The sequence below is a fragment of the Caloenas nicobarica genome, chromosome 1 (assembly GCF_036013445.1).
Source record: "Caloenas nicobarica isolate bCalNic1 chromosome 1, bCalNic1.hap1, whole genome shotgun sequence".
Lineage (NCBI taxonomy): Eukaryota > Metazoa > Chordata > Aves > Columbiformes > Columbidae > Caloenas > Caloenas nicobarica.
The window spans coordinates 137,151,775-137,179,186 of record NC_088245.1 but is presented as its reverse complement, the minus strand read 5'-3'; the positions used below and the strand labels follow the sequence as shown (position 1 = coordinate 137,179,186).

Below are 27,412 nucleotides of genomic sequence, written 5' to 3'. Positions count from 1 at the left end.
TTACACAGCACAGTAGAACTGTTTGCCCATTTTTCATCTTTTGTCCAGATATTTAGTATATCTTCCCTATATGTTTAGAAAGAACAATAAAAATAAATATTCAGACTGCACAGACACAAATTAAAATAGGGGAGCTACTTTGTGTAAACTGTTGTTCCTGATTGCTAATGCGATCTTAGTGAAGAGTATTGGTGTTCTCCACATCATAAGGATTAAAAGCTGTTTTGGAGTACTTAAAGTAAAATGCAGTGGTATTTTAGGATTCTGTGGCAAGAGTCACTCATAAAAAATAACTCTGTGGGAATTCAATGACACTTTTGATCATAGTTTAATGTGAATACCTGTGTATTTGTTCAAAGTTAACAATGGCTTTGTGGTACAGTCTGTAACAGCTTGAAAATTCTAATTCCTGCAGTTCTTTGGGACAGAACTGTTGTGTCAATATTTTATTGTTCCATTGGGGCAGCTTCTTGCTTTCTGTGTGGTTCTCTTTTTAAAAAGATGTTGAGCATTGCATCAATTGAGAAATCCACATTTAAACAAAATGCAAGTTCGGTTGTGTGCGTGAGAGTGGGTCAAGTTGCAGTTTCTCTATTAAACCAGGTGTGCAAAAACTCGAGTTTTTGTGAGAGAGATAATGACTGCAGTAATAATGGATGGTTCAGACAAGTGAAAGCTAGTGCCATAATAGTTTCTGTAATGAAATAATTGGTTCTGTTTAAAGATTGCTGCTAAGAAGATAACCTTCGTTCCACACACGCTTTCCACGGGAGCCATTCTGTCTGCTGCGGTAATCTTCCGAGCACCTCTCAAAACATCTCACAAGTTATCAAGATCTAAAGATAATTCATAGGTCACTAATGTATTTAATAAAACTCAGAGCCCTGTGCAGTCCTCCCTATTCATGCCAGACAGTGCAGTTTCTTTCTGTAATCAGATTGTCCAGTTTGGAAATAAGCTGGTGGTCCAAGTATGTACACTAGCTACTTTGTCGGCCTGTGACTGTGAAACGGCTGGCAACAAAATGGTTGAAATATCAATATGAGGGTATTTTTCTCTTCAGGAGAAGCAAGTCAGAAGTGATGCACAACAACAAAATAATTAGGCTTTGAAGACATCTTTCAAAGACACTAGAGGAGCTGGTTCCTTCGTAGATGCAAATAGCCACTGATGAATATAAATCACTGCTGTTTTACATTAAGTGAACATCTGGAGTAACTGCTAAACCTGAAAGTATGGAAGAGAAGTCTAGACTATCGTCAGACAGAACAAAAAGAGCTTTCAGAAAAACCAGTATTATCATGGAAGTTTTTTCCTTACAGAGACTGACTGACAAGACTTCACACTGCAATAGGTGTGTGCTTGTGTGAGTGTGTACATACACATATATTTTTAAAATACGTTGCTTTATAGCACAGAAAATAGTTTTCTACCCTACAGAGTATAGTGATTGAAGTAAGCTACAACCTGAGGGAATGACAAGAGTAGAACCAGACTTCTGGATGATCCAAAGTGGTGGTACTATTATGTAAGCTAAAGGAACATCAGTTTATGCTGTTGGATTTGACTCTCTGTGAGTTTGCTTTCATACCTTTCCACAAAACTGAGACATATTTTTAGCATGATGTTATGGGCCAGTCTAGCAAGAGGTGATGTGGAGGCTGAAGATACTCAAGAGTCACAAGAGGGTTGTAAGGGTTTTGGAGCCTGGATGGGACTCTGCCCTTCCCAGGGAGGCAGACAGAAATTACTCCAATCTGTCACCACCTGAGAGCCTTTTGATCTCCTAGCCATGAGTGTTCCAGCATGGTGTATTTCTCCAACAGTACTTTGTGTCCTGAGTTGACTTCAGAATGATTTAGTTTCTCAACTGAGATTAATTTTTTGTCAGACTCATTGCCTTGGTCTCAAGGGATTTGCAGACAAATTAGATGTGCCTTCAAAACCGTGTGTCCCTTTTCCATTTACAAAACAATCAGAAGCAGAAATGTAGCTTCTTTTGTAGATGTATCATGTAAAAAGGTAAGCCTCAGACTCTGAATTTGCAGTGTCTTTTCCATCTTATGGTCCTTAGCATGTCAGACAATTAAATCAGAACGATGCTGCTTGTGTTATGGACAATATACAGAGAGTTGCCCAAATCAAGCACTGTTTCTGTATGGATTGCAAGAAATTATGTTGCCAAATCATCTACTTTGATACTCTGCCTAAAAAAATGACAACATACTATGAATCTGAGAAATAAAGTACATTATTGAATCGTCAAGCACTTCAGTTAAGGTGGAATATTTTTCTTACATTATTTTCCTGAGTCAACTCTCTGATATCCAAGATATGCACACTGGGCTTAACACCAATTCACCTGGAACACTATCATTTAATCCTGTCCTGAGTTATTATCTTTTCTGACAGGGTGTACTTTTACTGGTTTGGTAGCATTTAGTCCTAGAAGCAGCAGAAGCGTCTCCTCAGAGGGAGTCATCTTTGACCACAATTGTACGCTTAGCCCAAATAACAGGCTTTTCAGATTTTTTTTTAATAAGGCTCCATTTAATAAAGTATACATACTTAAAGACTAGATCCTACCTTCTTTGGCAGTGAACAGCAGCAGTAGTAATAGAACTAATAGAAGACCGGAAAATTTCAGATACTTAAGAGGTGCCGACACCTTGTATCTCAGAAACCTGTGTAAGAAGGGCAGTAGAGAACGGATACAATACTTCTAGTCACAGTGTTGCTCAGATCAGTTATTCAAGTTGAGCACTGATCTTATGGTTTAAGTCAAATAATATCCCTTGCATTTGTCTATTTATCTTCCATACGGTAGCTCGCTAACCACCACTTTTGCTAGTAAACCATAAAGTTAAGTACTGAGTGAAAGTCTAATCATCATAGTGATTTTCAGTAGCATGGAGTTAGTTATATATTTTATTTTGATAGTTGGTTTAAAGATATGCTGACAGCACAATGTAAAATGTATTACATTTAATGTTATAAACTGAAACAGCCCTTGGTGCTAGAAACTAAGGTTTCTATGGTGCAAGATGCAGAGAAAGTATTAATAAAAGTGGTATAATAGAGAAATTATTAATTAAGGAGAGCCTCCATCTGTTAAAGAAACCACAGAGTAAATAGAAAGACACTAATGGTGATATGACTATTGGGACATGATGTCACTCAGCAATGGATTTGACTTAAAAATATGTGTTTCAACAAAGAAGGATTCCCTGAATGTGAAAGACCATCCCCTAAAGTGTAGTGTGAGTAGAAGATTGCTGAGTGGTTGAGCTTTGTAGTGCTTCCCATGTAATCATCTCCATATATTCTTTGTCCTTTTTAGCTGGATTTCTATCATCCCACCACACACAGGAATTCACATTTAAACACTGAGCTGGAGAATGACCTGACTGCATTATTAGATGCACCTCTCTCTGCTTTATGATCAATCTAGTCTCTGCACGCCATGATAATAATATCCTGCAAAGAAAAGAGCTACACACAACTATTTTCTTCTGGATCTGAACTAGGATGTTTTCTCCCATAAAACTCCTGATGCAAAGGGCTTCAAAAGGCTTTCTCATCCCATGTAGGAGAAAGTAAATGTACTAACTAACTACTCCAGAATCAAGTTAATGTTTTCTTCTGCTATCACTCATATTGCTCTGTGATGTTTAGTGTGCTCTGGATGACTAAAAGAGTTGATGTGTGAAATGGAAAACTTTACTGACATCATGTTTTTTGCTATAGAAGTAGACCTAAAGTAAAAAAACCCAGGAAGCATGAAAATTTTTATTTCAGTTAAAAAGTTTGTGTTGCCCTGAAAGTTATTTCTTTTGATATTTCCCTCCTACAAAGTATAAGACCAGTCAGCAGAGGAAACTCTTTTGTAAACTGAAGGTGCACTTTGTTAGGTACTCTCTTTCTCACTCTTTGGTGCTTTCTCATGGATGGTCCCTGTCTTGCACTCACTTTCTTGGCCATCCTCTCTCGCACCCCCATCTCTCATGTGCACTCACTCCTGCTAGTGCCTGCTCTCACTCGAGCCCACTATCTCATGCACCCTCTTTATTGTCCCCTTGCTCTTCCCCGCATGTTTGCCATTTCTTGAGCCCACCCTTTCCTGTGCCCTTGTGTTCACTCTTTGTGTTCCTCAAGTTCTCTCATTCTCATGCTCCCTTTTTGATGGCACTGTCTCTCACATATTCTTGCATTCTCTTTCTTGTGACCCTTCTCAGTATCTCTCTTTTTCTTCCAGTCCCACTTTCTATCAGTCTCTCCCTTTCTCACACACAAGCCTTTCTCATGCTCTAGCTCTTTCTCACATACTTTGTTGCACACACTTATTCTCTTGCACGTGCTCATGCCTTCTTGTGCCCATGCCCTTTTTCCTGTCCAGTGTTTCTTGCACCTTCACACTCACTCTTTCTCACATGTGCTTTATCCTCCTCTCTTGCATGCCCACTCTTTCTCACCCTCTCATTCTCATTCTCTCACATGAACTTGCTCTTTCTCCCATACTTGCTCTTTCTTGCACATGGTCACAATCTTTCTAATGCCTACTCCTCCTTTTCATGACCTCATTCTCTCTCTCCCCTTCTTGAACCTTTTTCATGCCCATATGTGCTTTCTCAAACCCCTTTCTTGTTATTTTGCATCCTTTCTTGTGACTTTGTTCTCACTCTTTATCATATACTCACCTTATTGCACACACTTTCTTTTTCTCCTGCCATGTTTTTGTTTCCTGCATAATCTTATTCACGTGCTTTCATTTCCTTTCTATCTTTTTCTCTCTCTCTTTCCTTTCCCCTTTTCCCCTTCCTTCTCTCCCCCTTCTTTCTCTCCTTCTATCCCTCTTTCAATCATCCTTTCTCTCATGCACATGTTTACTCTTTCTATCATGCTGGTACACCTACTTCATGTCTTGTGCCCTTGCCATCCTCACAACTTCATGCTCCTTCTTGTGACCCTGTGCTCTTTCTTATATACCCATGCTTGGATTTGTGCACAAGCTTTTTCTTGTGCTCTCTCACTTCTTTTGTTCCATCCCTATCTTTTTTCCCACACACTGTCTCTTTCTCTCCCCTTCTTGAGTGCTTTCTTGAAAGCTCCCTCTCTCTCCCTTTACTCTTTCTCTATCTAGCACTATGTTTTTCTTCTTGCTCTTGCTCTCTCACACTTTCATTCTCACACGCAATCGCTCTCACATGCTTGCTCTTTCTCAGTCACTCTTCCTTGCACGCACTCCCTTTCTCACACCTTTACTGTCTTTCTTATGCCCCTTCTCATGACCCACCCCATTTCTTGCAACCTTGTGCCCCCTCTTGTGACCTTGCTCTCATACTTTCTCATGCCCTTGCATGTAATTTCTCATGCCACCTCTCTCCACATGCAGTCTCTTTCCAGCACAGTCTTTATTCACGTTATTTCTCTCCGCTTTCTTGAGCGTTTGCTTTCTCACACACTCTTTCTTTCTTTCTTTCCTTCTCTTTTTCCCTTTCACTCTCTTATGCACATCCTCTCGTGCCCGCTCCTTTTCTCACGTTTTCACACCCTTTCTTGCAGCCTCTCACACTCTTTCTCACAACACTGTGCCTTTTCTTGAAAGTGTATGGCCTTTCATGCAACCTTGCACCCCGACAGCCTCACATCCTTTCTTGCAGTCTCACATTCAGTCAGTCTCACAATCTCATGCTTACTTTCTCAGGCACACAGTATTTCTTGCACTGTGCCTCACTCTTTGTCTTTCCACCTCTCTCTCACGTGTACTCTCACACTGTCTGTTCCTTGCTCACTCCCTCTATCCTTTTCTTGCTTTCTCAAGCCCTCACTCTCTTTCTCCTGTGCTCCCTTTCTTCTATACACTCGTGCTTTCTTGTGCACTCCCTTTCTCAAATGATCTCACTTGCTCATGTGCTCACTCTTTTTTCTGCACTTGCATTTTCTCACATATTCACACACATTGCACACTTTCCTCTACTTTCTCTTGTGTCCACCCTTTCCACCACCCTCACACTCAGTCTATTGTTCTCTGTTTACATTTCTTCCTCTCATTTTCTCTCATCTCTCTTTCTGCTATTGTCTCCTCTCTCTCCTCCCTCTTTCTGTCATGTGCATCCTTTCTTGTGCATGTTTGTGTGCTTATTCTCATGCCCTCATGCTGTTTCTCTTGACTTTGTAATATTCCATAGAACCATAGAATCATTTTGGTTGGAAAAGACCTTCAAGACCATCAAGTCCAACTGTTAACCTAACACTGCCAAGTCCACCATAGAACCATGTCCTTAAATGCCACATCAACATGACTTTTAAACCCCTCCAAGGATGGTGACTCAACCACTTCCCTGGGCAGCCTGTTCCAGCGCTTTACAACCCTTTCAGTGAAGAATTTTTTCCTAGTATCCAGTCTAAACCTTACCTGGTGCAACTAGAGGCCATTTCCTCTTGGCCTATCACTTGTTATCTGGGAGAAGGGACCAACACCCACCATGCTACAACCTCCTTTCAGGTAGTTGTAGCCAGCGATCAGGTCTCCCCTCAGCCTCCTTTTCTCCAGGCTAAACAGCCCCATCTCCCTCAGCCGCTCCTCATCAGACTTGTGCTCCAGACCTCTCACCAGCTTTGTTGCCCTTCTCTGAACTTTCTCCAGCACCTCAATGTCTTTCTTGTCATGAGAGGCCCAAAACTGGACACAGGATTCAAGGTGCAGCATCACCAGCACTGAGTACAGGGGGACAATCTCTTCCCTAAACCTACTGGCCACCTTATTTCTGATACAAGCCATTGTGCCCTTTATTACAAACTCATGCTCGCTCCTTTTTACCCACTTATGATAGCTTTCTTGCATGCATTTTCCCTCTTGTGCCACCTCTCTATTTCCTGTACTCTCCCTGTTTCTTGCTCCCTCTCTGCCCTCCTCGCATGCTCTCTTGCTCTGTCCATTTCTTCCTCTCTCCCGCTTTTTCCGTATATTTCTTATTTGTGCACCTTTGCTTTTTCTTGCAAGTGATCATATTCTTTCTTGTGGTCACTGTCTTTTTCATATCCATGCTTTTTGTCACAACCTGTTTTGCACCTTCATGCCCTTTGTTGCAACCTCACTCTCACTCCTTCTCATGCCCTTGCAGTCACTCTCTCATGTTTACATTCTCCCTCCCTTCTACATTCTCCCTGTTTCTTGCACACAAACTCCCTCTTTCTTGAGTTCTCTCTCCATTTCACTACTTCTTTCTCTTCCCCCTACACTCATTTTCTCTTTCATTTTCTATATCTTGGTCTCCTCCTCTCTATCCTTCTCTTTTTTTCTATCTTTGTGTCCTCATCTCTCTCTGTTTCTTGCTTTGGCCCGATCTCTAACTCACTATCTCTCACATGCACACGTGCACTTTCTCAAGTGCACTTGCTCTTTGTCACACATGATCATGCTTTTTCTTGCTCTCTCACTTTCTTATTCCCTCATTCTTGCACCTGTGCACCCCTTTTTGTGCCCTTGTACCTTTTCTTATGCCTGTGCCCCATTCCCATGTTACCGTCTTTCTCATGACTTTGCACCCTTTTTCACAACCTTATTCTCGCTTTCTTATGCCCTTGTGCTCACTTTCTTTCTCACACCACCTCTCTTGCCTAAACACCCTGCCTTATTACTGTATTCTGTCTCCCCCTCAATCCCTGTCTCATTTACATGCCCTCATTGTCTGCCTCACTCTTTGTCCTCTTTCTCTTTCTTTCTCTCTCTTCTTACTCTTCCTGTTTCCCCTCCCCTCTCATTCTCACTTCATCTTTTTCTTTCTTTTTCTCTCTCTCCTCATCTCTCTTCTCCCTTTTTGTCTCCTCGCTTCATCTCTCCCTCTCTATCGCTTTTTAATGTGTGCACTTTTTAACTCCCTTTCTTGTGTCATTATTTTTTGCACCCTTCCCCATTATAACAACCTTGCTCTTTCTTGCATGCTTGCTCTCTCTTGTTTCTGTGTGCTGAATCTTTTTATTGTGCCCTCACACCCATCCTTTCTCATGCAAGCTTTATCTCTCTCTTTCCTGAGAGCTTTCTTGCTTGGGGGCTCTTTATCTCTCTGTCTCTCTCCCACTCTATCTAGCTCCATTTCTCTCACATGCACTTTTTCTCTCAGTTGATAATGCTCTTTCTTGGGCTTGTTCCCTTTCTCTCAACCTGCTCTCTTTCTTGTTTTCTTACTTCCTTTCTGACAACCCCCATTCTTGTGACCTCACCACCTTTCTTGTGACCTCACACTCTTTCTCTTAACCTCATTCTTGGTCTTTCTCATGCTCTCACACTCATTTTTTCCTGCATGCTTTCTCTTCTTCTGCCATACTCTCTCTTTTGATTTCCAGTGCAGTCCCTACCTCAATCACTTTTTGAGCTTTATCTCCCTCCACTCCTTCTGTCTCTCCTTCTTTCTTCCTCTCCCTGCCTCGTTCTTCCTCTTTCTCACTCTCTTTCAGACACGATCTTTTTCTTGCCATCTCTTGGACACACTGAAACTCTTTCTTGCACACTTGCTCTTTCTCACATGTTAGGTCTCTCTCCTGTGCCCTCACAGCTGTATCTTATTGTGTCTTCTCTTTCTTGCACATAGTTTTTGCACTTGCACCCATGTGCTTCTCTTCTCATGACCTCACTCTCTTTGTTGCACCCTCATGCCCTTTCTCATGCCCTTGCTCCCTTTCTTGAGACTTCATGGTCACTCATTGTCATGCCTTCATGCTCAGTTTCTTGCACTCTTTCTCCAGCTTTCTCAAGAGCTGTCTTTCTCACAAGTGTGCACTTTCTACCTTGTACACACTTGCCATATCTTAATGTGCACTCTTTCTTACAAGTTGTCCTACTCTTTCTTGCACTCACTCTCTTTCTCACACCCTGTCTTATGGCCTTGCACCCTTTCTTACACCATGTCCCCCATTCTCATGACCTCATCCCCTTTCTCATAACCTCACTCTCACTGTTTCTCATGTCCACATGCTCACTTTCTTGCACACGCTTTCTTTTTCTTGCACACGCTTTCTTCTTCTTGCACAATCTCTCTTTTATGAGCCACCTCTGTCTCACACACACTCTCTCTGCACTATTTACATGATCTCTCTCCCTCTTTTTAAGCTGTCTTATGATCTCTCCCACTCTTTCCCTCTCTCTCACTCTTCCCCTCCCTCTCTCTTACTCTTTCACTCTGTTTCCTATATTTTTCTTTCATGTGCATTCTCTTTCCCACCCACACTTACTTTGTTGTGCCTGCTCCTTCTCTCAGGACATCACATCCTTTCTTGTGCCAGTGCTTCCTTTCTAACACCATCATGCCCCTCCTTCTGACCTCACACCCCTTCTTGCACCCTCTCACTCCATTTTTCTCACGCCCTCATGCTTACTTCCTCCTGCCTGATTTTTCTTTCACATGCCATCTTTTCCCAGCACACTCTCTCTTTCTCGCATTCTCTTGCACTCTCTTTCTTGTCTTTGACATGGGCTCTTTCTTGCACCCTTGCTCATGCATACTTGCACTTCTTTGGCACACTTTCTTTCTCAAGCACTTACCCTTTCCTGTGCTTTTGCCTTTCCTACACTTTTGCTCTTCTCTGTGCCTTCATGCTTGCTCTTTCTCACATGAGTGTTCTCTTTTTTGTGAGCATTCCCTCTCACATGTGCTCACTCTCTCACTTGTATTTCCTTTCTCATTTTCCCCCTCATGGACAATTTCTCGTGTGCTCACTCTTTCTTGCATGCACCTGTACTTTCTCATGCCCTGTCTTTTTCTCACATTCTCACTTTCTTGTGCCCTCACACACTTTCTCACAACCTTGTGCTCGATCCTTTTCACACCCCGATGCTTGCTTTCTCACTCCATCTCTCTGCATTCCCCACCACCACACCTGTGCGATCTCTACTTCTTTTGCTGTCTCCCTCTATTTCTTGTGCATTTCCTTTCTCGAGTGCCCCTTCTTTCTTGTGGACTTGCTTCTTTTGTGCCCTCCCTCTTTCTTACACCCTCATTCTTCCTCGCACATGTTTGCTGTTTCTCATGAAACCATGCTCTTGCATTTTTATGTACTTCAACCCATACTTATGGCTTCCTTTCTTGTGCCCGCCCCTTCCCATGCCCTCACACTATTTCTCATGTGGGCTTTCTTTCTCATTTGATCTTTCTCATGCACTCTCTCCTCTGTTCTTTAGCACTCTTTCTCACATGCTCTTTCTCTCTCTCTTGGTCCAGCCTTTCCTATTTCTCTCTCAATATTTCTTGCTTTACTTGGGTTTTGTTCTTTCTTGCTTTCTTGCTCCTCCTCTCTCGCTCCGTTTCCCTTTCTGTCATGCTCACACTCTTTCCTCATTTATGCTGACTTTTCCTTGCACACTTGTTCTTTCTGGATACCGATACGCTCTTTCTCATGTCCACTCCTTTTCTCACATCCTCGCTCTCTTTCTCATGTCTGGTCTCTTTGTTGCACCTTCACTTTCTTTTTCACAACATTGCACTCTTTCTTGTGACTTTGTGCCTTTCCTGCAACCATGCACTTGCGCTTTCCTACACCCTCATGGTCATTTTCTTCCTCATGCCATCTCTCTTGCACCATTCCACTCATTCTCTTTCTTACTCTCTAATTCCCTCTTTCTTGCATGGTCCTTCTCACACACTCTTGCACACATGCACTCACTCTTTTTCATGCCTTTGCTCTCTTGCTCACTTTCTTCTCCATGCTCACACTCTTTCTGTGCATTCCCTTTCTTGAGTGCCCTGCCTTTCTTGCACCCTTGCTCCTTTCCATGCCTTCACTCTTTTTGGTGCCCTCCCTCTTTCTCATTCCCTGGCTCTTCCTCACACACACTTGCTATTTTCAATGCACTTACTCTCCACTTCTCTCGCTCACATGCTTCCCCATGAACTCATATCCCTTCCTGTGTTCTTATGCTCAGTCTTCCTCAAGCAAGCTTTCTTTTTCTCATGTGATATCTCTTACTCATGCCCTCTTTCTTGCCCTGTCTCACTCCTGTTCACTCCCTCTCATGGTTTCTCCCACTTGCTCTCATGCATTCTCTCTCTCTTCCTTCCTATCTTGTCTCTTTCTTTCTCTTCTTCACCTGCTCTCTCTTCTGTGTGTTTGCTCTTCCTTGTGCTCTCACTTTTTCTTGTGCTCTTTCTCTTGTGCACTCCTGTTTTCTCACATGCTCCACTTGCTCCTGCATGCATCCTTTCTCGTGCCCTCACTATCTTTCATGCACTTCCTAATTCTCATGCCCTCACTCTTTCACATGCACTTGCTCTTTTTCTGCATATTTGCTTTTTCTTACATGCCTGCTCTGCCTTGCAGCCTTGAGCTCCATCTTTCTCACATGAGCTTTCTGTCTTGTTTAAGCTTTCTCACACTCTCCCTCTTCCCCTGTCTTGAGAACTCATTCTCACATGCTCCCCCTTATGATCTTTTCAACTTTCTCTGTTGTTACCTCTCCCCTCTTCTTGTCTCTCCTCTTTTTCCTCTCTTATTCTTGCTCTTTTCCTCCCTTCTTGCCACTATATATTTTTCTTTCTCTCTTTCTGTCTTCTTTTTCTCTCTTTTCTTACCCTCTTCCTCTCTCCTCTCATTCAGCCACACTCTCCTTTTCCTCTCTTATTCTCTCTCTCATGCTCCTTCTTTCACACAAGCTCTCTTTCATGCTTCCACCTCTTAATTAAATACTCTTTTCACCATAGTCCTGTGTTATTCCCTATTGAGGGAGAAGTATGTTGTTGCATTTACATTGCAGAACCCTGGAAGTGTATAACGAAGTTTTAAACTCAACATTTTTGCCTAGAAATGCTCAGTCCACAACTTCAGACCGGGAGCCTGAACCATCATTGTTACATGGCACTATAGTTACTCTGACGAACAAACACAGTTGGTGTCAAAACCCAGGCTTGGCTGGCTGTTAGGAGCACAAGCCATGTGCAGTGTGCTTCCTAAGCCATGTGCCACTTTCCTGGGGAACACTAACTCGTTAGTTCCTAGAATAAACTCCAGTACATAATCTGAGTATTTTCAAGAGATTCAACTTGTAATATGTCTCACACAACACTTATCTCGGCTTATTAAGACTCTAGTAGACTGAAGCAAATAAAGATCCATAGATAAATATTGTAGTTATGAAAATTAGTCATGTCTTTGTGCTGCTGTTTCACCAGTCAATAATATTGCCTGTAAAGCTTTGCATTTTAACAATATGACTTCAAATATACATCTGTGTTTACCTTCTGTACTAAAGGAACAAATGTTTTTAAATTATAATATACCATGTTAATTTTAATGGTGTTGCTCTGCAGCAAGTCACACTGCTATAAATTTGATTTATTCCTTAATTAATGCAGTTAAAATCAGTAATCAAAATTCATCAGGAAAATATTCAGTGCAGATCAAAGTAGCAATATCTAAAATCTAGGATCATTAGTCAGAGTGGCTTTAGTTTTGCCATCTGCTTTCATCTAACTCCTGAATTATGGAATAGTGGTGTGTATATGTAATCCTGACTCTTGGAGTTATGGGATAAATGTGAAAACCTTAGTCTCTGCTAAAATGTTTCAGTTCTTGGTGGTTGGAGGAAAAGAACCCTTACATATGCATTATAACATAGAGTTCAAAAATTTGAATGCAAATGGAATTTATTTTTAATTCCGGACATTTTCACTATTTTGGGTACCTAAATAATGACTCACAAACTCTGGGAGCTGGCAGAATTTCTTCCATTTCTTTCTAAGGAAGAAGGTTACCTTTCGGCATTGAATTAACTTTTTTCCCATTAAGAAGATGTACTAACTGTAAAATATTTTTATAGTTTATATAGAAAGTTTCATGGTTTATAGTTTTCAACAGGAATTTTCATGTAGTGTTCATGTGGACACCTACACCTGATTTTATGCCTGAGAAGATAATGTTCGTTTTTGCTGTACACTCAACTTTACCCCTGCCAATCTGTGGAATCTAAGCCATGATACTGTGAAGTCCAGCATTTGGGTACTAACTGTAATCAATTTCTATGTGTTTTTTTAAGAGAAAGAAGTAAATAAAGGAGTTCAGAAGATAGGGGAGGAAAATCACTCTCTATTTTGTAAATCGCATCAACTATTTTTTAAAAATTACTATTTTTTAAATGTGTTTATAAGTGTTCATCTTTGAAAACTTGTTTAAATGTATTTTAGGAGGGCTCAATGGACAGCTTGTATGAGCCTGTCCCAGAACATCAAGAACCCAAGGATACAACCACGATTGACAGTCGGGCTAGCACTCCAGTGAGCACGCATGTGAACTGTGGACCACCCGATAGGGCTGTGTCTTTGGTAAGTAAAATTTAGTTGCAAAATATGCAATGCATTTTACAAAAAGCTGTAACTCTGTATGCAGGGACGTGGATTCAGCTGGCTTAACTGCCAGTTTGAACTATTTAGGCTCTTTAGAGCCACTGTTCAAATCTCGCCTCTGTAGCCAACGACCTGATCTCTGTCCAGTCTTAACAAGCACACTCGAAAAACAGGTCATGAGTTTCTATACAGCTAGCAGCAAAGTGAGATTAGTGCAGCTTCACTGTACAAAGGAATTTATCTTTGCAAGTAATAGCATATGAAAATTCCGGGTACAGGTTTTAGTAGAGTTTGTCTCTGCAGGATATACTATGGGTGTATTTGGTTGTACTTTTTATTAACAAAAAAATGCATTTCTAAAGCATGAGTTGTATGATTTTTGTAACTGATGGCCTCTGGAATAACCTTTACATTTTACAAGACCTCATTAGGGAAACATGTGAAGGAGGTTGTCTTCTGTTTGTTTGTTTGTTTTCTTCCTAAATAGTGTTTTCCTACTTAATCCTTTATTATTGGTATGTTATTGGTATAATATATCATTGAGGTTTTGACAAATACCTTAACATAGCATATTACATTTCATAATCTTTTTCATCTAATGATCTCTGTTCTCTCCTTTACAATGCTTCTTCATTTATAATTACTATAACAACATACGATTTAGTCTGGTGAAGGAAAAAAAGAAAATAGGTTGTTCATTATTCAAAGAAGAGAGACTGTCCTACCTTCAGAAATTATGCCAGGCTTTACTCATATGCACTCTGGGTTAGGTACCATATACCTATGAGACTGCTGGGCCTATGGTGTCGCAAATATTGCAAAGCAGGTCTGCACACAGGACTGGCATGGAGAGAGTGCTGGAGCTGGTGGGATAGGAGAATTCTTCTCAGACCCTTCTGCTGCAACCCTCTCACTCTGTGCATGTCTCTCTCTTCCAGATAATCACCTTGGTGTTTTATATAATGGTCCTGGTTTTGAGAGCGTAGCAGTGCAGAGATCTCAAGATGATTCCTCATATCATCAGCACAGATCTACGAGCTTCAGCTCTGCAATGTGCCTACATTATAATCTCACTGCAGTAGGTGGGAGATGCTCTCCTGCATGACAGGTTTCTCCCCATTATCAGGTTGTGACCTTGTTCTTGTAAGAATAAGCCACGTCTACACTGTTCCAGCTAAGTGTGTTTAATCACGGTTGTCAAATATGGCTGTAGCCTGGTCCTAGCATGCTTGCAGTATTTCAGTTGCATGAAGCTCCAGCTACTTCACTAGGGCTGTTTTACACAACCATGCCATCCTCCTAACAAAGGCGGACATTATAGTTCAGCTCCTACATCCATTCAGTCTTTCTCTCCTTTGCTGTGACTGCAAACCACCTTAATAGTTAATGACAGCTACACTAATATTTCCTTGTCCTAGAAAAGTTTATCTGTAGGATAAGGTTTAGACAAAGTAAAATGAAAATTAAAGGCAGATTCATTGTTTTTGTTTGTACCCAGCTTGTGACATATGATGTTCTAATATATTTTGCAATAGCTATGTGCCAGAAATTATCCTTTATTTTGTCAAGGTATGGTAAGGACACATCCATAGCATAGTGCTCTGCTATAGTTTTCACATTGTGTAAGACTAAGAATTAAATCTACAGTGATCATTTACTTCTTGTTACATGCCTTTTCTTGTTTTGTTCTGTTTTCTGATTTGGCAGTATAACTTCAGAATTTTCATTATATTAGTATAGAGTTAGGCTTCATAATTTTTTTGCTATTTTCATTGAGCCAGCCTAGAGAAGGAGATTTGCTACTAGTGTAGAATTAGAAAATCCTGTACGATATTCTGAACAAATTGTAACAAAACATTTTTCACATACCTCAGTGCTGGTTTCGTGGGATAGCACTGCACAGTCCATGTAGCAGTGAATAGAAGAATCCAGACTTTGGTTTCTGCTAACTCTTATCACATATTTCTGTTCTGCTAAGGGGGATGTTTTAGTGATGGCACATTTATTCATCGTTGAATTTAAATTTCATCATCAATAAAAGCAATGCTAAACCAGTAAGCAAACTGTTGACTCACTAGATATTAACAAGAAGCCTCTTAAGACTGGCTGTGGGTTTTATTTTGTTCTGTTTTGAGAGAATATTCAGCTCAGCACTTAACTAAAAATAACGGCTGGATGCTGTGTCACTGTGCTGGCTGTAGAATCAACATGATTATTTATAAAATACTCTCTGGAAATGGAAAACAAGATTAGTGATGGCATGTCGGCAGTAAGACCTATGGAAAAAATGTCGCTAAGGCCAAAGGACTATGTGTAATCTTATCTGCTATTTCTAGCATGTGAGTTATTAGACCTACACCTTGGATGAAGCCGTTAAGCTTATTAACTGAGCCCATTTGTACTTCTCTCCCATTTTTAATTCCGTCACTTCATTCCAGGCTGCAGGGCGGCCCCCACAGCATGATAAATTCAGAGCATTATTGGCTCCCTCAGGCCCTGATGCAGCCATCAATCATTATTCAGTAATGCATATACTTAAGTGCACTGCTAAGTAGGTATGGGCTCAAGTGTATGTTTAAATGGTTGCCTGAACCACAGCCATGCAGATTCCACGGAGCTGTTAAATCTCCTCAGGGTGGAGCAGCCTGGCACAGCACATTTCCTCCTTAGGATGGTTTGCCTCCTTCCTTTTTTCTATACAACCTTGGATATCAAGAGGGCAGGCGTCCAAGGTCTGCTCCTTTCAACTTAAAAAAGGAAGGCTAGTGCTAGAGGAAATTTTTCCTTATACTGCAGCAAGGTAGTTATTTTCTTGCAGTTATCTTGTCTGTTGTGATTTGTCCTAATCATAGCTGGGCTGTGACATTCTTCTGGAAACACGGGAAATATAGGGTACTGTGTTCACCGAAGCTGTGCAGGACATAATTCGGTGAACATACTCTTTGGGCACCTTTTTGAACCATTATTATTTTTGCTGCTGTCTAAATACCTGCCCCAAATGACACATCCTGGACAAAGAATAATCTCCGTGTACACTGGCCTTGTCCTCTAAATAACTTAGAAATCCTGTTCAGTATACAAAATGTTTTGACTAGGATGTTCCCACTCTGGGGTTCATATGGTGCTCTCCTGTGCCTGTTATACACGCCTTTTGATTTTAATCCTCTCAGGGAACTGGCCTGTTAACTTTTTGTTTACTTTGCCTGTTACTCAGCTTCAGTAGTATTGTCAGACAGAAAGAACAAAAACAGATTTTTGGATTGTTTTTGAAAATTGTGCATAGCAAAGCTGAATCAGACCTTCCTCAGAAACAGCTGGTAGCCAACAGTAATGAATCATATGGGTGCTGTTTGCCTTAACTCTGCTATTAACTAAGAAACTGAATTTCTACTGTTTGTAGCTTGATGTTACAGTTTTCTACCTCATGAGCTGTCTTAAACTTCTCAAAAAATAGTCTTCAGTATCAAAACTATTTTCATGTATTTCCTGACAGATTTCAATCTCCAAATGTCATGAGATCCAGATATTTTTGAACTGCTGACCATGATATGATTGACTACCCTGTATATCAGAAAAGTGCCAAATAATTTATCGCTCTTTCTAAATTATTGCCAGGAAAATCACAATCAGTCATGATACCTGCTTTAATCTGCAGTCTTATAGTTGGCATTTGATTCCGGTGAGGGAAAGAAGAGGGCTAGTTATCTGAAATGATAATTTCCCTGTTTGCTAGTCTTAACGGACTCCGGTCTTAACAGACACAGGAGCTTTCTCAGCCAGCTTGTAGACACCAGAGGGACTTATTCAGTTCTTTAATTCAGAATTGTTAGATAAAAGCAGGGAAGAAAGGATTTTATTAATAATTTCATAATGCTGAGTTTCCACATGTGCAGTTTGTTTTCAGGAAAGAGATTGTTCATGTTTGGGATAGGGAAGGAAATAATTGTTCCCATAAACAAGGTAATTATGCACTTCAGAGAATGTGGAGAGTAGAGTCTAGATTAATCTTAATTTACATTCTAAGATAAAATGTGTTTATAAAACTGCTTAATTTCTAGTTTCACATTAAAGTTACATACAATAAGTGTAACCAAATACTGAAGAGATACTTAAAAACTTATTCTTTTACGCCAGTTCAGCCAGCTGATTCAAACATAGCAAGAAGAGGTGTGTCGAATAAAAGGTGCCATTTTTAAATGGCCATTTCAGCCCGCTGTTGTTTCATTGTGGCACTGCATCCCATAATATCCAGTAAGCTCACATCAGTATTGACTCATTGTATGATATAATGCCATAAATGCATCTTTTGTTGGATTTTACAGAACTGATACTGAAACATTGGTTTCAAATCATGGAGGAAAAGTTTAAACCTACAATCCAATGCTTCATGTTCCACACCAGGTGTTTGGCATGTGAAGACAGGAATTAATAGTCTTTCCAGGTATATGGCCATACTGAGGTTTAGAGAGGGCCCTATCTCCATTTTTTTTCCCTGTATCATATACAGATTCTAATTTACAATATCCTTTGGTTTCTGGCCTCTATGTGTAATGCTTCCTTTAACGAGCTTCTTTGAAATAAAATATTTGTTATTTTTTAATGAGGTGTTGACACTACCCTTTTAAAAGAGCCTCAAAATAACTTTTTCAACATTTTTCAATTTCTCTGTGTGCCTGTGCACCTCAACTAGTAATTTCTTTAGAGCTATTGAAAAGATTTGTTCTGAGACTAAAATGCTGAATTTCTTTTCAGCGAGAAATTTATCTCACGTTGCTTGCAGTATTTTGAAGTAGAGGATAAATTCTACATACACTTTTGCACACAGCATCTATGAACAAATCTACACATTCAAAAAATATTCAATGGAAACTGCATACAATTATTAGCATTCACAAATGTCCAGTTGCTAACAGGACCTACTACACTTGGCTAAAGCAACCTCAGTGCAGTAAAACAAAGTTTTCTTAATGCACTCTCCTGAAGAAGCTTAAAAAAAGTCTACTATGGCTTTTACCTAGAGGAAGGGAAAAATATAAAATGTCCAGTTATGCACTTATATTGTTTTATGTAGTACATGTTTTGGCTTTTTGTCAGGCTTTTTGTCATTTTAAAATGACTATGGTCAGAGCTATGCAGATGTAGATAGTACTACATGAAAGAAAGAAATTAAATAATGAGAAATAGGTCCATACAATGAAGTTTTTGTATTTATAAAATAATGACTGGGTAGATCTATTTTATAATGCCTCTTGTTGCACAGCACATTGAAGTGGCATTCATCATGAACACTTTTATCCCAGTTTCTTCTTTCCAGGCTGGAAGAAATAGATATGAAATTCATACAGTGCTTTGATATTCTGTCTGAGGAGATATCAAAACAGTATAGGGATCAGAGATCTCTTCTGTCCTAGCATGACATCCTCGGGTTTTCTTAAAGCTAAAATTAACTCCAAGTCCCAGGGTAACTGCGACAGCAAAGATGCAGTGGGATGTTTTGGCATCACTTGCAGAGTGAGACACCCTTTGTTTGCTCTTTCAACACCCACCTAACTCTTCTCTTCCTTCCCACATCTTGTCAGGGTATGTATCACCTGGGCCCTGGGCGCTGTGTGATCATACCTGCAGGCCAGGGCTTGGTTCTGATTTGGTGCCCCTCAGAGCTTTGCCAGGCCAACTTGCACAGCTTTCAATTTTATTTGGAGAGTTTCCTGCTGTCCTCCACATTCCCCTGCATGTAACTGGGTTACAGAGTCTGCGTCCTTCTGTGTCCCTCAGAAAGCCACATCCTATTGTAATGTGTGGGCATTTTATCCTCATCAAATTTAAAAGAATGGTACTATGAAAGAAATATTGTATTCATTCTTGGGATAAGAGTCTTGTTCTCTGGTTTTTCAGGGGTATTACAGTTGTCAGCTTCTTTGGAGCCATCTATATTGAAACCTCCTAAAATCAGGACACACAACTACAAATATTCTCTGCTGTACTATGTCCTCCACAGCTTCAGCTGTTGGAAAAAGAAAGACTGGAAATGTTAATGGATATGAAAAACAGGCATTAAAAATACATCATTCAGTGCCTTTCCAGTGAGGAAAATATTATATTTGGATTAAATATTTTTGATTTTCATAGACTTTTTTCTCTATCTTTTCAAAAGGAATTTCCTGACTTTGACAACACAGTGACCAAAAAAAGAAAGTAAGTTGAGACCAGTTCGAGGTCTACACGGTGTCACTATATTTGCCTGTACCTTTCATCCTTGTCGTTTTATTAATGTTTGTCAATGTTGCTTTAATTCTCATAGAATATATGTATTAATGTTGCAGTTGGAAAGCAAGTAATAAGCTTGTAATGCATTACTAAAGCTCTTTTGCCATAATTTTTTTCATATACATGAAGATTTCTTCCAAAATATCAGAACCGGGACAGCTAAAATAAAATGCAGTTAATCTGAGCTTGGTTTAACCATATGTCTGCTTTTCTGAAAGATTGAATTGGTAACCTATTTTATAGCATGTTTGTACCATTGACCTGATAATCTCCTGAAGAGTTTTTTGTTTCTGTTTTTAATCCACATAAAAAATTAGTTTGCAAAATGATTCAGATACAGCAGGTCAGATTGTATTTTATCAAGTATATTTGTGATGGCAGCATGATTTACATCCATTCATTAAGACACAATGCTATGGTTTGGGCTAATGATTAATATGTACTAGTAAGCAGAGGAATTTATTTTGAAAGTAATTTTTTTGTTTCAGGTTGAGGCTATTACATTACTGAAGTGGTCCACTTCAGATGAAGTCTGAAATCCTGCCTAATGGAATGATAGAGACAGATCTTGTCTGTCTGGCTATGAAAGACAGCAAAATCCCTGGACTTTTTTTTTCTCATTTGTAGGTGGAGCTCCACTAGATTCAGAACATCAACGTTATCTATGTCTATTGCTGAGAAATTTCAAAACAGATAAAGATTTCAAATAAAATAAGAAGCTCCTTTGTCTTACATAACAGTTTTAATCTGTTTCTGGTCATCTGATAAAAACACTAGTAACTTATCAACTGCAAACACAGAGTTGTATACTTTCAGAACTATAAGATCTCAGTTATCTATGACCAGCCAGGGCCCTGTGAAAGTGCTCCCACAATTACATTAATTAAAGTATGGACATAACTCTATTATTCACAGTTTTCTTATCATCCTGTAACACTTTTAATGAAGCCAAACTACTCTGTAGGCCTTACCCAAGGTTTACCCTACAAAGCTCTACCAAATGTGATGCAATCACATGGCTGCCTAGGAGTCTACAGCTTAGATCAGAACTAAGTCTGTCCCAGGAATAGAAATAGTAGTCTATAGCTAGATTGTCAATTCTTACAATGCAAATGAAAGTATTCTATTCTAAAACTAATCCTATTCTAAATTAATTATCAGAATTTAGAAGGGCTGTCTCGATCATTTGATTAATTAATATAAAGAATTAGTAAGCTGGATGAAAATATCTTCGCTCAACATAAAAAGATTTTGTAATGAAAATTATTTTATTGTGAGTGTCCACCCATCACTATCCCACCATGATCCCCTCATTGATAATGTAGAAATCTTCACATTGGCCTTTTCTGTAGCTATAGAGAAAATGAATGACGAATTATCATTCTCTTTTTCTTACAACAGGGCAACAAGGAAGCTCCAAATTAAATAGAGTAGCAGAAATAAAGAAAACAGAAGTATGCCTTATTTAGATAGTAAGAATTAAATTGTGGAACTCTGGAAACAAAAATATGCAAGTAATTTCAAAAGGAACCAGTGCCTACAGACCAGTTCCTTAAAAACCAATAGTTCAGTTGCACCTTCTTGCTCAGTAAACTATTCAGCACCTACGTGCCTGAAGCTGAGAGATGGATCTCCATTTTTGTGCTCTTTCCCTTCTGCTGATCATTGTCACGTATTAGAGAGTGTCTGGTCTCATCTAGTATAATCTTCTGGCTTCATCCTCTAGCTCATAAATTGCTATCTATTAGGTTTTTTATGGATAAAGTAAAGCGAATTAATTCACTTTGCTAATTCAAAGATTTCTTTTTCTTCTGTCAAGTTAGTATATTTAACTCATAAGAGTTAGGACTATTCCTTGATGTAAATGTGCAAAAAGCTCAATGTTTATTTGAGCAATAAAAGCTCTTTATTTCAATCAATTATTATGTTGCCAAACTTCAGACACTAGTTTCAAAATGTTGTAGAACACTTCATATCATGTCTAAGTATCTCTTATTTTCTTCCTGATGGGCTTCCTGGTTCAGTCATGAATTCTTCACTCCAAAAAGAAACTTGAAAAACAATTTTTTACAGAATGAAAACTCAGAAGCTTTCAGAGCTTTGTGTGGCATGTGGGAGCAGATGACTGAGTGAATGAGAAAAGCCAAGTAACTCCAATTAAAGCCAGTGGGAATTGCACAGCTAAATCCCTATGCTCTGCTTTGAAGAATTAGGTTGAAAATATCCATATTTGATTAAATGTGCTTTCGTTTTTCATTATGACTTTCAGCTAATGGTAAATTCTTTTAATTCTTTTAGATCCATCCAGAAGTCCATGTCTGAAAATGAAGCATTTGGTTAGTAACTGCTTAAATCATTTACTGTATGCTTGCTAATCTCACAGAGCCAACTTTAATTAAGGGTCTGATTTGCTTTACAGCTGTTGGAGCAAACACAAAGGAAAAAACACAGTTAACCTATCAACACATCCCCCCACCCACCCCCTTCCCTGCTTTCCACAGACACATTTGTAGGTAGATAGTCAAACATAGAAACCAAACTGAGATTTAAAGAACCTATTATGGGACAGCATGAGAAATACTCCTTATGTCCAATGTTTCTTTTAATTCCTTCAATAAAAAATTGAAATATCTCTGATCTAATCAAATTCAGGTCCCTGCCCATTCCTATTTTAAACTACTTTGCTTCAGCTTTCACCAGCAAGTTTTTTTTCAACACATCCTAACACTGCGTATTATTATCCATACTTGTAATTCAGTGGATTCTATTTTGTAAATCCTCCATAGGAAATAATCATCAGTTTCTTAAAAAGGAAAAATTACTATTTTTTTCAGCGAGAGCTTCCTGTTAACATTCTATTATTTATTCGCTGTAGTTTGGGTTTACTTGTTGTATCTAGCTCTTACTAAGTGAAAAGGTTATTATACCCACCTGTAATATATATTTTATCTGTACCTATACTATATCTACCTGTAATATCTATTATATCTGCCTGTAACATATACTTTTATGCATATTCCATGACAGTGTCTCAGCTGAAAGTTTTCTCATGTTAAGACTTTGTTCTGTAGCCCTGCATTGGAGTTTCATGTAGAACAGTATCATTTGGTCCACAGCAGCCAGACTATAATGAATTCCCAGTACTTGACAGAATTGATAAGTGGTTTCATAAAGAAAATTTTCTGACATAGAATGAAACCTAATGTAAAAACAAACAAACAAACAAACAAACAAAACCCCAAAACCACAAAAGCACAAAAACTTAATAGTTATCAATATGCTGTGAAACTTGACCACTTTGAAGCTCACAGGAGAATGACTATCTTGTTCTTAAAGCCAACCTCATTTTGCCCATTGAAGCTGCGACATTTCTGGCCTTGGAGCATGTGTGACATAGATGTGGGCATCTGTGATGTTATTTCTTGCTAACACACTAGCTGGCTAACTGTAAAATTAAATAATATTTATACCATTCCTGGAAGCAAAATAAAGACATATATGTTCTGTGGTTTCCTAGGTCTGAAAACCAGTGTTAAGATAACAATCATTCTGATCATGTTTTAAAAGTGTTGAATGAGATATTAGCAACAAAAGATGATAAAACTTGAAGTCTGCCCACAATAAATACCATCCATCCATCAAATTTCCTATATTGTGAAATCATCAGTTCATTTCTGTGTTTGAGCAGACACTGCAGTGTTCTGCAAGCTTGTTTGATTTCCATTCTGATGCTATTTTTATAGGCTTTCCTGTTATTTCACAGGTTTGCTATGAATTCAGGTGACTGCTCTCTGTGCTTTTACTTTAGACAGGAAAAATGTGAATGGCACACTTTGGCAAGGTTCCAAGAAGCCAGAGAATGATTCGTACATCAGAAGGTACTGTCAGCTTGAAGGTAATTGCTAAACATATTTCAGCTGATTTCGCATTTTCCACAAAGTATTTTAAAGGGCACCTAGGAAAATTTATCATTTTTCACCAATAATATAGCTAAATAATTTGTCAAGTCTTTTTGAGATTTATCTTGTCCTCAACGGAAAAAAAAAAAAAAAAGGTACTTAAAATAAAGCTAACCTTAAAAGCGGGAAGCTAAGAACACACTCTGTGAGCAATTCAGTCTGTAGTCCACAGGCCAAACACTTCCACAACAGTAAATTGCCGTAGTCATGTTGTGTAGGACTTGCCAGCTGTAGTATGAGCTTGTACTAGGAACCCATGTTCACTGTATACTTTACACTGCTCCAAGTGTCCAACAGGGAAACGGTAACATTTCCCAGCAAAAAACCCCTTGCGACAGGTGCGAGAGAGAGTTGGCAAAATTTTGTAGGCAACTGTTTTGTCCAAGTCTCTTTCTGAACCTGTCTTGACCAACTTGATTGAAACAACCTTACAGCTAATATATATAAAATTGCTAGTGACTCTACTTAAGAGTTGATCAATATAAATTCATAAAAATAACTATGAGAAATAACAAGTGAGCAGTCACCTTGTCTATTTAAATGAAAACTGGACTTTTAAAAATCAAAATGCTTTGATAATCTGCTTAATGTTGCTTCCAGAAATGGAATTTGTATTTGTACCTTTTAAAGTCCAGATAGATACATTATAGTTGCCTTTCAAATCAAACCAAAGTTCAGCAGAAACAAATACCAAGATATGTGAGATTAAAGTGGATGCATGTTTTGTTCTCTACTTAAGCCAACCAAGTGGGAAGATGGCCATTGTCTTAACTTTTAATATCTACTGTACAAATGGTCTAGATACCATTCACTCTTAGGAGATTCCACTCTTACCTGCATATGCCAAAGAAAGGCCAGGACAGAGCACCAGCTTTCCCTCTGGATTTCCTTCACCACTCTTAAATACTGGAAAACAGATCTGGAATCACAATACTTATGTATGGACAAATTTGGTTTCTTGGAACCAGAAAGATGACAGGAAAATTTAGAGGAACTCTGTTCTTGAGATGAACTTATGAGGAGAAAAGGGACCTTCAGTGAGTCTCATTGGCTTACAAGAGAAAAGGTTGTAATGACAGGTGAAAGAAAAACAATGCATTTCTCTCCTGATAAGTCTTATTTTTAACTAAAAACATTTTGGAATGATTCCTAAAACTAGCCCAGACTTTGTTAGTGTGGAGGTGGAAAAAGTCTGAATGAGAAAACAGAACTTTTTGACCTTCTTCCAGAGTCTTTTCTACTCAAGGCTGTCTTTACCCTTTTAAATATCCAAAGCATGCAAAAGCAGCAGTGCACATTTTAAAAGCTGACAAGTGTTGTAATTGAAGGGCAGGGGCCCAGAGGGAACAGGAAGCAAAGCTGACAGCTAAATAAAAATCTCCCTTTCCCCTACTGCAGTAAAATTATTCGAAGGGAAGTCCCCTTCACACAGTGGTAAAAACCGTTGCAAGGAGATTTACAGTGTATTGCTGTTGATAGAGATAATTTGTCGCTATTGATCAAACTTTTCTCTTAACAGAGATAATCCTTCAAGGTCTGCAAGTCTATTGCATAATATGAATTTCTGTTAGATTTAATAAGCCATGTGTGGTGGTCAGCAGAGTCTTCTCTGCTTACTTCAGAGCTGTATTCACAGACCTGATCCAAATCTCACTGAAGTCGATGAAAAGACCTCCACTGACACTGGTAGCCTTTGGATTAAGTCCTTAATGCTGCTGAGTGTATAACCTCTACAAAAATCAGTTTTCCAGACTGATAAGGCAGTAGAAACATATCTATCCCGCAGACACAATAGTGGGAATACCTGTCTTTGCTCATAAGCCCAAAACTAAAGCGTCATTACCAGATTTGCCATTGTTGAAAAAGTTGACTATGCAAGTCACAGTCATTGGGCTCGCATGAAAGGGTATTACAGAGAAAAACAGAAAAGAGCTGAGAGCTCTGAGAGTCAGTGGACATAATTCTCCACTGCTCCTAATTCACTCCACAGTAAAGTGACTGGTACCCCTTGCTAGACTAGGAAGAAAAGAACGCTGCAGCTTACATATATCTTTTTGCCTTTGTTTGTTTGTTTTTTTGTTTTTTACCCATATACTCTATTCCATATTTCAGTGGATTGAAGAGCTGATTCAAGCAAGATTTAACAGTACTTACTGCAGATGCATGTTTTTAGGGCTAGCAAAAGGGATCACGATTGAGGGTTGACCACTAAGGTTTGCTTTAATTACTTGCTGTTGTTTGGTTAGTTTTGAACAAAATTACATTAAAACAGTGTCACTGTAAGTTGTCTATCAGGCTAAGGTCATTATGTTTTGCCCCACAGTTCTTCATGATTCAGCTGCAAACAGCTACCAAATAATAACTATTTTGGATACGACTGTAAGAGGACTTGTGGGCACAGGACTGAACACTACAAGACTTAATTTTAGAGTCAGCTTACAGAGCACAAGGACTCAGTGTGCAGAGATGCCTGCAGGAGATTAAAACAAGTTAGCCTGAGGACCAGAAGCAACCCAGTTATGTGAAACTGGTGTTGCATAAGCACTACTTGATACGAGCTATACTGCTTCTAGAAGAGCAGCTAGCTCTATATTTAAATAAACAGCAGGACCATCAGACACCTGACCCTCAGTGACTTCAAGGAGATCTGCAGGTGCTTGAGACATCTTAAAGTCTGGTCAGTCATGTTAGATTTTGGAATGTAACATGCTTTTTGGAAAAGTTTTTGTTTTATTGTAACTATCAAGTCTGTAGGAGAGAGACACTGTTCTATAATCATAGAAGCTCTTACAGAAGCCTCCAAAGGCAAACTCATGCAACAAAATTTTCTGTGACTCATTTTTCCTCTTCCTGTTGACACACATGGCAAATAAAGGAAATTGTTTGCTGGGTTTTTCTGTGTGGCTGACCTATGGTTTCAAGGCAGAACTAGAATATGAAGAGTGCTGTTCTTTGTCTGGCCAAATTGTAATTTGTGACTTTCAACCCAGTCTTACAACATCCAAGTTGCAAAATTATAAGGAAGATTATTTTTTATTTTGTTACAATTTTTGTTTGCAGAGGATTTTCTCTTAGGAAAAATAATAATCCTAAACAAGTCTCCTGATTCAGAATTTGCTTTAAAAATAGCATAGGAAAATTTATGTGCTAACATGCTGCTTTGATTATTTCACTCACATGACTGTAGAGGGTTTTTGGCTAGCTTTATACACATTGTGGTGTCATTTAATTCCAATGTAAGCATAGGCATTTTGAGGACTGGGATGTTACTTTGCTTTTTGAATATAAATTTTCATGGTCAAGTTCAAACACTTTATTTATGTGATAGCTGAAGAATCTCAGTCACTTGGAATTATTTGTCTTTCTTTTTCTGTTGATTGTAGACAAAACAATGCAATCAGTCTCATTTGCCTACATTAGCCTTTGTGAACCTGTTAGCTGTCCTTTTGCAAACAGGAGAATTACTGATGTAAGGTTTTCCTCAGCAGCAATAAGGAGGCCAATTTAAGATTCATGGGGAAAAAAAACCAAAGCTAAACAAAAACCATTCCTACTTGTTTCTAGTAACTTTGAAAAGATGGGATAGCACTTTGGGCTGTGACTGGCAGATCCTTTTTCTTTTTTTTTTTTAATCTTTTTTTCCCTGCAAAATAACTGACTGCCTCTGATATGTGTTCATGGAATTTAATCTCTAGGGCCTTTCTACGGTAGTATAATGGTGGATGCTTTGCCTTAAGAGTGGCAGTAAGCGTAGACCTTTCAAAGTAAACTTACCAAAAGTAAACTTTTCAAAGAGTTGTTTGAGCTATTGTTGTTCATTGTTGTAATGAAGGTGAATACTCTTCCCGTGCAAAG

General features: G+C 39.1%; 1 protein-coding gene across 1 annotated transcript in view; it reads left to right on the top strand.

Annotated features, from left to right (window-relative positions):
- Positions 1–27,412, top strand: part of LOC135992583 (uncharacterized) — a 77,220-nt gene that overhangs the window by 39,855 nt on the left and 9,953 nt on the right. Inside the window, exons 3-6 of the mRNA XM_065641907.1 lie at positions 13,173–13,310; positions 19,486–19,526; positions 21,897–21,934; positions 23,407–23,493. Of these exons, the coding sequence (XP_065497979.1) occupies positions 13,173–13,310; positions 19,486–19,526; positions 21,897–21,934; positions 23,407–23,493 (304 nt within the window). The remainder of the gene's footprint in view (positions 1–13,172; positions 13,311–19,485; positions 19,527–21,896; positions 21,935–23,406; positions 23,494–27,412) is intronic.